This window comes from Sorex fumeus, unplaced genomic scaffold (assembly GCF_029834395.1).
Source record: "Sorex fumeus unplaced genomic scaffold, SorFum_2.1 ptg000024l, whole genome shotgun sequence".
NCBI classification, from domain to species: domain Eukaryota; kingdom Metazoa; phylum Chordata; class Mammalia; order Eulipotyphla; family Soricidae; genus Sorex; species Sorex fumeus.
This window is the reverse complement of record NW_026606081.1, coordinates 19,537,883-19,549,268: the sequence shown is the minus strand read 5'-3', so window position 1 is coordinate 19,549,268 and position 11,386 is coordinate 19,537,883. Positions and strand designations below refer to the sequence as shown.

The 11,386-nt window shown below is 51.5% G+C and overlaps 1 protein-coding gene across 1 annotated transcript; it reads right to left on the bottom strand.

Moving 5' to 3' along the window:
* Positions 1–244: 244 nt before the first annotated feature.
* DDIT4L (DNA damage inducible transcript 4 like) lies at positions 245–2,303 on the bottom strand. Its single transcript, XM_056114388.1, has 2 exons — positions 2,228–2,303; positions 245–723 (listed from the first exon to the last, which is right to left on the bottom strand). The coding sequence occupies exons 1-2, from the start codon at positions 2,301–2,303 to the stop codon at positions 245–247; spliced, it is 555 nt and encodes a 184-aa protein (XP_055970363.1).
* Positions 2,304–11,386: the final 9,083 nt, after the last annotated feature.

Sequence of the window (11,386 nt, the reverse complement as noted above, 5' to 3'; positions counted from 1 at the left end):
GGAGCGAGACACCCTGGAAAACGTGTGCAGCCAACACGGCCACAGTGGACTGCTCCTTCCCGCCTCGCCCCGTCCAGCCGCAGGGAACGGGGTCTCGCAGAGGCTGGCCAAGGCGTTCCCGTAGCTGCTCCTTCGCTCTCTGTGCTGGTATCAGACATGGACAGCTCTGCTGGGGACACACTCGACAGCCTCTGCACACACGTCCTGAGACCCCGGGCACTGCGTCCTTTAAGGCACGTCCCTCTCAGCATTCCTCGATGACCGTCGCTTCAATCAGGGAGTAAAGCTTCTTCTTCACCAGCCGGAAGCCAGAGCTGAGCACCAGGGTCCGCCCGAGGCTGGGGGCGCGGCCGCGGCTGAAGAAGGCCCTGAGGCCCGTCCACGGGCAGCTTTCCTGCTTGAAGACCAGCGTGAGCTCGAAGGTGGGCACCACACTGGCGTCGCACACGATGCGGTCCAGGCCCCGGCAGCCGCCCCCCGTCTCCAGGCTGACGAGCAGGACGCAGCCCCGCAGACCGCAGGGCTCGCCGGCCGCCAGCCGCAGCACGTCCCTCGCCACCCTCTGCGTCAGTGTCTCCGGCACCAGCACCTTGGAGCAGCCGAGCTTGGTCTGCTTGGACGCGGACAGGCAGTTCTCCAGCAGCCGCGCCAGCCCCCGGCAAGTGGTCTCCTCGAACACCCCCTCGCTGGGCTCGGGGGCCACGTAGTCCCAGTAGTCGAGGTCTGCGGAAAACGGATCGCGGTTAAACAGGAAAGAAAAGAAGAACAAACGCCCAGCAGCGGGAAGCCCCCGCTGACCCGGCTTGGCCTGAACTACCCGGATAAGAGAGCGGTCGCTTCACTCTCTGGCCATGAGGCCCCGCTGTGAGATGCAGTTTGATAGCGAGGGAAGGCAGGGTACGAGCACTTTGCTTGGTGTGTACGTGCACACACGCACCACTCAGAGGGCTCCGAGGGCTAGGGAGTGCGTGGCCTGTTCTCTCCAGCTCCAAGCCACTTGATCCTGGCACCAAGCCCCACCCCCACCCGCACACCTCTGGGAGAGCCCTCGGCACTGTAAGGGTGACCCCTGTAAAAATAGACCAGAGGTGAGAGGTCCAAATCTATTTATGGTCCTTGGATAACGAGTGGCTTTCTTTTCTGGTTCCCTTATTGCTTAGGGGTTTCCTAATCTTGTTTCTCAGAGAATAAAAAGACTCATGATTTTCTTTTTTGCCTGAGGGACAAGAACCTTCAAATTGAGAATATCTCCATGTGTCATGATAAACTTAGGATGTTTGTGAATGGTCGCAGTGATGCGCTCCGGTGAACCTGGTGAGCGGTACCAGGTATCTGTCGGGTGTGTCTTCGAAGTCGGTAACAGGGTGCAGATGCCCAGAGGTTCGGCCTCTTGGTTCAGAATCGCTGCAGGACAAGGCCTTGGAGTTTCCCCAGGGTATTTATAACTGTTGGGTCATTTCCCAAGTCAAGCAAAACTGTCCCAGGAAAATAAAATTAGCTTTGCTCAAAGGAAAAGAGAGGGCTTGGTCCTGGACCTTCCAGATTAACCCTGCGAGTACTGAGAGCCAGCCCCACAGCCCAGTGTGGGGGGCGGCGGGGGGACGCCCCGTCCTCGGCCATGATGCTTCCTTTCTCCACGCACTGGCTGAGGTCATGGCACACGGCTAAAACAGTCACCAAGTGGAAGGGCGGCAGGACAAATTGCAGGGTTCGTGTTTTATACAGGGGAAGATGGAGGGTTTAGACCTGGCCTGCGGTGAGGTCATTGTCCACTCTGCCTCTGGCCAGGAGATCTGGCCATGAGTGTGTGCAGCCTCTGAAGTTTACTTTGGTTTTAAAGAAGGGAGCTGCGGGTATATCTGTCAATGGGACACTGCCCCCCAGCAAGGGACCCTCCCGACAAAGCCAGGGCCCCGAGCTGTGGGGGAGATCCCATGGGCAGAGGCCTGAAGCAACCGAAGAAAGAGGTGGGATTCCTCGGCCAACCAGAGACAGAGCAGGGTGGAGGGGTCCCTGGGGCTGGTGGGGACAGGATGGCTGGGGAACACAGGCCTAGCACACTGCTGAAAGTCAAGGGAAACCAAGTTGGCTATGCAAGGGGCCAGAAACGCTTCGGATGAAGGTACCTGCATGTGCACGTGTGTGCGTGTGTGTGTGTGTGTGTGTGTGTGTGTGTGTGTACGCTCTAATTCCACCCTCACTGGGAGAGAAAATGCTAGAAACTCACCGGTGAGCAGGTTGCCTGGGTGGAAGCCGGTGGCAGTTGCCGGGCCCTTGCTGCTGGCTCCGCTGGTGGCAACCATGGTCCTCGGGGCTCCCAGTGCTGTGGGTGGGGAGAGGCTGGTGGTGCAGGTAGGGGCAGGGCAATGGTGGGCAGGTAGGAATGGGGCGTTGGGGGCGCAGGCAGGGTGCGGGAATGGGGCGTAGGTAGGGGTGAAGGTTCAGGCAGGAGTGCAGGGGGTCCTGGGGGCGCAGGCAGGGGTGGGGGTGCTGGTGGCACTCGCAGGGGTGCGGCAGGGTGGGGGCTGCTGGTGCAGGCAGGGGAGGGGTGCAGGGGCACAGACGTGGGGGAAAGTGCTGGTTCAGCAGGGGTGCAGGGTGCGGGCGCAGGCGGGGGAGGGGTGCAGGGTGGGGGCGCAGGCGGGGTGTCACTGGCACTCACCCGAGCAGCTGACAGCGGGCGGCCGGCGGGGAAAGGGGCAGCGCCGGTGTCCGCGGCTGCTCTTATAGCGCCGGCAGCGACACCTGCCGCCGGGTCACCGGGACCAGCCCGCTCGCCCGCCCAGCGCAGAGCCCTGCGGGGCCGCCGCCCTCTCCGCGGCCGCGGTCCCGCCCACCCCGCCCATGTGGTCAGCCCTGCGCCTGCAGCCGTCCTCTCCCTCTGCCCTGCCCCTCTCCCTGCGTCCGGCCCACCTGGTGTCCTCCACACCCCATCACCCCCATCCCCAGTCCTCGTGTCCCCCTCTGCCCTTCTACCGCCCTGCGTGGCCCCTCGTCCCTGTGCTCACCCCCGGCCTCCTGCCCTGTCCCCACGCCCTGTCCCTCGCCCAGCTGGCCGGGTCACCCGCCTGCCACTGAGGCTCGGGCTCCCTGCCTGGCCTTAGCGCTGCCCTCCGCTGTAGCTGGACTGGCCGCCAGCTGTCCCTCCTTCTCAGGCCTGCCCAGCAGCTGCCCAGCCCCCAGCCAGCCAGCCGGCAGTGCCCTGTGGCTCTCAGGATGGAGCTGGCTGGGCCCTGAGTGGACGCTTAGTGGCCCTCCCTGAGGCATGGCGCTCTCACCCCAGTGGAGGGGCTGGGTGGGCAGCGAGGGAGCTTGTGTCTGGCTGAGTAGGGAAGTGCCCGGACCCCCTGGGTGGGAAGGGGTCAGCCCCCAACCATGGAGGAGCGCTGACAGTGACTGTTCCTCCCATCCCTGCAGGGCTGCGGGTCCCCAAGCCTGCGTGGGTGGCACACCTGGGCTAGCGCCAACTAGCGCCACTCAGTGACAGCATCCGGGAGCCCAGGTCTGATCCCTGGTAGCACTCAGCACCGTGGTGGGCCCCAGGCAGTCTCCACTCCTGCCTGCAGCACAGAGAAGCATCTAGAACAGGAGAGAGCCGCTTTCTCTGAGCAGCCGTGTCAGGGCCGTGGAGAGAGCTCAGTGGTAAGGGCTGTGCCTGGCACAAGCCCCAGCCCGCTCAGTGCCCACACCACATGCTCGGGAGCAGCCTGGGGTGGTTCTGGTATTCTCAGATCCCGCGGGGTCTGAGGCTGAGGGAGGGCCCCAGGACTCCCAGCACCACCTGGGGGCGGGGCTTCCTTCCCAAAGGAGGCAGCTTTGGCGGCTTGTGGGTCAGGACCTGTGAAGGGTCCTGGTCAGCTCAGCCTGGCCTCTGGGATGCGGAACCTCTCGTCTCTGGCACCGTCAGCTCCTACCTGGTCCTCCGGGAGCTTCGAGGGTCACACCAGGAGTGCCCCCTCCCCCACCAGAAGGCGCCACCTCACTTTCCTCCAGTAAGACTCAGAACCTCAGGACCCCCGAGGGTGGGGAAGCTGAGTGAACCCACAAAGAGGCGGCAGCTCTTGTGGGCTCACCCGGCTCCCTGAAGTTTTTGACCCAAGGGTCTGGAAAGCCTGTTGGGAGTTTGGTGCCAAAAACGACTTTTGCCTGTGTAAAGAGACGGCGAGATCACTGCAGTGAGAGGGCCTGGCTCGGGAGGAGCAGGGTAAGGGCAGGCCTGACTTGTGGGGAACCGAGGAGATGGACCCCTAACTCAGCTGAGAGGGCAAAGGGCATCTCACCAGCACCCGTGCACGGGAGGCGCTCGACCAGATCTAAAGCTGCAGATTCAGTCACTTGTGGCTGCACCCCCTTCTGACAGTCACTCCCAGCTGCAACACCCCCCCCCCCCCCCCCCCCCCCCCCCCCGCCCCGTGGTCACGCCTAGCTGCACGCCCCTCCCGATGGAGGTGGCACCTGCCAGGTATAGTCTGGGCTGCTTCATTGCACTGTCATCCCCTCTGACTATGAGAACACGAGAGCAAATGCATGTTTTCTTGCCTTCCTGTCCTGTAGGAAATGCTCTGACCCTGTTTACTTGTGGTTGGGGATGCTGAATATTTAAAACCAGTTTCGCCAGCCAGTTTTCTCCCTTTATTCAGTATAGACCATTGATCCAGAGCTCTTCTTAGGACATTTGTATTCTTAGCTGGCTTCACTCATTTCCTGAACTATGACCCGGGAGGAAAAATGGCTGATTTTGTAACAGGATGCAGAGAGCAACACCCAAGGCCCCTCAGCAGCCCACAGGGTGTTGTGAGGATTGAAAGAGAAATCCCCATCATCAATGCTAACTATTCTCTTCCTTCTAAAAGAAGATATCTGACATCTTTAAAGGTCCGTGACTCCCCAAACTTTGCTAAATTTGTAGAGTTTGTGCTCACAGGAGGTCTTAGAGTCAGGAGACAGTGTGTGATAGGTGATACTATTACCATTACCATCATTACTATAAGAGTGCAATTCTCTGGTTCTGTGACAATCAGACGAAGGGGCTACATTGGTGTTCCTCCGCCTTTCCACGTCCACAGTCGAGCTCCCGGCTGCACATTGACCCCAGGTGGGCAGTGCTAACCTTGGCAGTGTCTTCTGCACACGAGTCTCCACCTTTTCCAAACCTGGAGGCCAGCACCAGCCCGGGACTGGCAGGTAAAACCACTGGGCTGAAGGGGTGGGAGATACTGTGAAGGCAAAGCAAGTGCTGACCTTTCCTGACTGCAGAAACATTAATAATTAAAAATGCAATTTGAGCTATTATACACAATGCTCCAGATTTCCCACTAAATAAATAATGTGTAGGTTCCTTTAGTAGAAGGGGAAAATCCCAATATACAGTGGTGAGTCATACCAACGCTAGAAGCTGACTCTTCCAGTGGCAGAGAAATGGTTACCATAGTGATTTACCTCTTAAAATAGTTGTATGATTTTATACTCATAAACAATGCTATGTATTATGTTCCTTTAAATAAAAATAATGGTGATATTTAAATGAACAAATTTCTGCCTCTATTATGCAAAGATTTATGAAAATTACACAAAGATTTATAATTCAGGTGCCCATTTAGGGGAATATCAGCTAGAAAAACAGAGAAGGTTCTTCACATTTCTCTAGATATCTAGAGCATCTTAAAACCTTTTCAGGTCCAAATTTGATAAAACCACGATGTGACACAATTTCTATGAAATTCTATCTGAACAAAGACAAGGGGGGAGTATGCCCTCGGCCCTGCAGCCTTGGCCCTTCCCTTGATCCAGCCGAGGGGCCTAGTCTGGCTGGCTTAGCGCCATACACAGCTTTTGTCACTCACATTTTGGTTCAGGAAATTAGATATTGTTTCGTGATATAAACCTAGGAGTTTGTGCACAAAACCCAAGAACAACTTGGCTCTCCAGGAAGTCCCGAGGGTCTTCACATAAGCCTGTGTCCCACCCTGCAGATGTGCTCGGGGAAGACTAAGGATCTGATAGAGCGTCATTTCTGTTTCTATCCTTTGGTGTGGTGCTGACATGCACAAAACAATTCTTCTAGGTCACATCCTCACAGTGACACTCATTAATTCTCTAAGCTTCCATTACTACTTAACACTTTTGTGTCTTCAGTTATAGCTTTAAAATGGGACTCATAACAGCCGTATTTCATGAGGAACTGTTGTGGGAACTGAATGACTCACTATGCCATGCTCTCTGTTAGTATTAGTCATGATTAGAGTTATAAATTATGCTCTTACTTTCAAAGCCCCCGACGCTTGGTGACACTTGAATGAGAAGCTGGCTAGCCTGTATTTACATGTGTTTAGGGATGTGTAGAAGATGCATCTTACCTACATCTTCACTCCATCAACATTCAGGAACATTTTTTTTTTTTTGTTTTGTTTTGTTTTTTGTATCACCCCAGGCTGGGCTAGTGGTGACTCCTAGCTCTGGGCTCTAGGGTCACTCCCAGCAGTGATTGGGGGGCCAGCCCTGAGTCTTGGCTCCTGTCTGCAGAGCATGGCCTCCACCCTGATGCCCCAGCATTACCCAGGGTACCTGACCACCCACGGCCAGTCCCACCAGAGTCCCTGTCCCCATGGACGACCGGAGACTCAGCTACAGTTGCAGTGAATGTGCAATGTCCTGCAAGTGGCCGCCGGGCAGCTGCGTGGGGCAGCCGCACTCTGGAGGCCAGTATGTCCCCCGGCCCTGCCCCCGTGGACACCAGAACGGTTGGTGCGTCCCCCTGGCCCTGCCCTCATGGACTTTAAGGGCTGCTTGCGACAGGCTGGAGGGCCGAGGTAGTCTGCGGTGCCTGCAGAGCCTGTGGGGTGGCCAGAAGACCCTGAGGACCAGCCATCTGTCCTTTCTGCCGCCTTCCAGGCCTTTCTCGGTCCAGCGGGGTCTGTCCGGGTGGCATCCGGAGGGGATGCTTTTACTGTCATTCGAGGATGGGAATTTCAGTCTGTGGCAGTGCCAGGGGTGGGTGACCTGGTCCTGCTGCCCACGGGCCCTGCGCCTCTGGGTCCTGCACTCCTGGGGGTCTTCGATGGGGTCTGGTGCCACTGAGGCTTCCGATAGGATTCTGAGCTAACTGGGGGCTCCAGGCCCTTGTTTCAGGCCGGGATCGTGGGCCATTTGGGGTCCTTGGTTGGAGGCTGTGAGTGCCCAGTGCGTGTCTGACACTCTCACTTTCCTTGCCTGGGCACCCAGCCCAGGACTTGCAGAGCCGTGGTAGGTGCAGGCGCCCCCAGTGGGATCTGAGCCAGGAGCTGCCCAGGCCACAGAGCGTTTGGTTTGGGTGTTCAGGGGTGTAGAAGATGCCAGGTGTTGGCTCCCAGGTGGGCCCGCCATGGGCAATGCTGCGGGTCCAGACTGTGTCCTAGCTGACACTGACCCTCCCTGACCTGAAGCCCATATTGAACAGGAGGTCGTCACTCGGTGGTCTATGTTCTTTCTTCCCTGCAGAAGTAACTTTTCTTGTTGGTTCATTTGTCACCTGTGTGATCTTCTCTGGTGAAATATTTCATCCATATAGTTTTATTGGATTTTTTTGAGGCTTGAGAATTCTTTATGAATTTTGGGTACAATTGCTTTCTGTGTTTTGTGTGTATTTTCTCCCAGATCATGTTTTGCATTTTTATTTTCCTAACTGCATTTTAGAGAAAAAGAATTACGATAATGTCTGATTTATTGTGAGTCATATTTTCAGTGCGAAGGAATTTCTGTCTAAAACAAAGCCACAAACTTTCTTCTTCTGTTTTCTTCAGCAAGTTTTATAGTTTTACATTTACATATATGCTCTACTTTGAGCTATATTTTGTTGGGGATATAAGTCATTTGGGTGGAAAAAATCATTTCCGTCTACCTGTCCAATTGGTTTAACACCAGGTTTCTTTTTTTTTTTTTAAGCTATGCTTCATTAAATTGCCTTTGCAGTTTTCTGAAGACCAGTGGGCGATACTCATGTGATTCTGTTTCTGGTATTTATTTGTATCGTTGGTCTCCATGTCTATCCTTCACCAACGAAGGCACTCTCTTGGTATCAATCTAAAGTGTTTTCTTCTCTCAAGGTAATTTTGGCTTCCTAACACCTCAATCTAACCTGCTTCCTTGCCACACCTGGAGATGCCCAGGGCTTCCTCCAGGTCCTTTGCTTAGCCTCAGGGACCACATGAGCCCAGGTCAGCAGCATGCAAGGCAAGTGCCTACCTGTTGTACTCTCTGGCCCCACTGGCTCTTATTTTAGTTTTCCCCATGATTTACAATTATTTCCATGAGTTTTATTTCTATAATGTCTGTGTTTCGTCCAAGATGTCAGGCATATGTCTGTGCAAATCACCATTGATGCCTATTTCTTATAATAGTGTGTGTGTGTGTTTGTGATGCCTAGCAGATGTTTAATATGGGCTGAACAAATTTATGGATCCCTAAGGTTTAATGAATGCCACTCTTCACAACTGCAGTTGTGAGCTTTATACCCATAAGTGCTTACCATGTAATCATTTAAATGTTCTAAGATGTTTAAGAAATCACTTCAGATATAACCTTAATGCATTATCAAATGCAGTATGGTAAGAGAACTAAATAATTGAAAACATAACAATATATAATGTAGAGTGAGAATCTCCCCAAATTACCTTAATCCTACCTACTTTTGTCTATTGTAATGTAAATTAGGTGAATGAAAATTTTGTAAGAAGTCAGAACTCATATTTAGTCTTAGCATGTAAAAGAGAATTTAATAGAAACATTTGGCTTAACTTTCAAAGATTAAAAAAATACATTTAAATAAACCATTCAAAGTTATATACATTTTATAATATTTTGTATATTTTCTAATCTCCCCCCAGGTTTTTGTTGTTGTTGTTTGTCGGGTTTTGGGCCACAAGTGGTGGTACTCAGGGCCTACTCCTGACTCTGTTCTCAGTGTTCACTCCTGGCAGTGCCAGGCTGGTGTAGACCCAGGTTGCCATACGCACGACAAGCGCCCTACCCACCCTACTACTACCTCTCCAGCCTGCCCCCCTCAACTTCCCTTTAAAAGTAAAACCAGCAAAATCTACTTTGGTAAAGCAAGTAGCAGGTTGGAATATCACAGGGAGTAACCCCTGGGTTCCCAAACACTGTTGAGAAACTTCCTTTAGCCTCAAAGAATTATTTATATGCAGCAACGACACAATGAAGTGTCTTACTTATGAGGGCACATAAAAATAATTCACTAAAAACATCAAGTATTATTACGTTTTATAAATGCCTTACCTAAGCACTTTACATACTCGTGTTTTTCTTATGCACAGTTGCTGCATTACAATTCTCCTTCATGAGTGGGAGAAAAAGCAGCAATTAAATAGGCCATTGTGTCTGAGGTGTTTTGTCCATGTACAAATCATCTGTTGAGTATGGCATGAAATATGGCCCTCTTGGAAAACCCTTAATCATAAGCTAGTGGTTAGAAAAAGGTGCATTCTAACTCTAACCTCAGTCAACAATAATAGGTAATAATAACTATTGTTATTTGGAGGTTTTGGCCACACCCAGCAATGCTCAGGGGGGCTTCCTGGCTCTGTGCTCAGGACTGACCCCTGCTGGTGCTCGAGGACTCTGTGTGTCACTAGAAATTCACACTAGGCGACCACAAACAAGGCAGGGGTTGATCTCTGGGACTCTCCACAAGTCAGGAAAGAGAGTGTCCTTGTTTAACACAAATGTTTGATGACTGTAGGGAAAACAGCAATCACATGAATCTTTAGTGGTGTCAGAGTGAAACAACAGAGACATATAGGCTAAGAGTTAGAACTACTCGGAGTTAATTCCTACGTGCCCCTATCTTCAAAGCGGTGGGCTTCTAAGTCACCATTTTTTGTAAGTGGAATTGGGGGTGTTTGTTAAACAGAGGATTCCAATCATCTTCTTTGCCCACTGGACCTGATATTTTTCTGGTCTGCATGATTATAAAATTTGCATGATTTGACTTCCTCTCATAATAATTTTAGATTATTCATTTCATACATAATGTGTCTTGGAAGATTTTGCTTTTGCATATCTACCCTTTAAAAATATAGCTCAGGTGAAGATTTTTCATGGAATAAAGACTTCATTAGATTACTTCCAAAAACTTTTGTTGTAGTCCCTTCTGGAGAGAAAAGGTTTTTTTTTTTTTGTTATATTTATTTATTGAATCACTGTGGGAAAAGTTACAAAGCTTTCAAGATTAAGTCTCGGTCATGCAATGATCAAACACCAAGAAAATGTATTCTTGTCTTGGATTGGACTAAATCTTTATCTTGGGCCCTGGCCTTTGTACCAAGAGTGAAATAACTTCTGTTTTTTTTTGTTTGTTTGCTTGTTTGCTGATACAGAGGGAAAAATTCCTGAGGGCTCATTTTATTGTTAGTCCTCATAAATCCAGGAAAAGGGAAAAATGTCGTTTCTGGAATTTCCCTTTATCTTTTTTGGTTTTCAGGCCACACCTGGAGTCACTTTTGATGGTGCTCAGGGGACTGTAGGGTGTGGGGGAGAGGAACCCGATCAGCTCAGTGCAAGGCAAGCCCTTACTGATGCACTGTTGCTCCGACCTGAGCTGAGGAATTTTAATGAAATGGAGGGAACAAGAGGAAAAAGGCAAGAGTCCTCCTTCAGGGGCTGACATCCTGTTAGCTCCAGGTTTAGAAGGAGACTGCTATTTCCACCATCTTGTTAATAACTGACACCCTCATCCTTGCACAGTAGAGCTGCCACTTAACAATGTTAAAAAAATAAATAATTGATGGTCTAAGAGGACTTACTGCCTCAACAATCAAGTCGCCACGGTGCCTCATTTCTGGAGGGATCAGCATTGGCTGATCAGAATTATTTTAGGAGCTAAGTTGGTAGAAGCAGGCTCATGCCCTGGGACTTTGGCACTCTTCACAGGGGAATTTTGGTAGGACACAGGCACCGGTCTCCTCACAGTTCTCTGAGGTTGTGTCTACCCAGAGATCCAGAAGCGTTCTTAAGATTTTTGTTTGGTGTTCATGCATTTGTGGATAAAGAGACCTGGCCAGCCAGTTGTTCTGCATTTGGCAATATTCTGTTTTTATTTATTTATATTTTTTATTAATTTTTATTAGTGAAACACCATGAGGTACAGTTGTAGATTTACAAATTTTTGTGCTTGGGTTTTGATTATACAATGATCGAATACCCATCTCTCCACCAGTGGAGAAGGCCCATTTTCCACCACCATGGATCCCAGTATCCCTCCCACACCCATGCCCCCCATCCCACCCTGCCTCTGTGGCAGGGCATTCCCTTTTGTTCTCTCTCTCCTTTTGGGTGTTGTAGTCTGCAGAAGAGGCATGGAGTGGCAATCATGTTCGGTCCATAGTCTACTTTG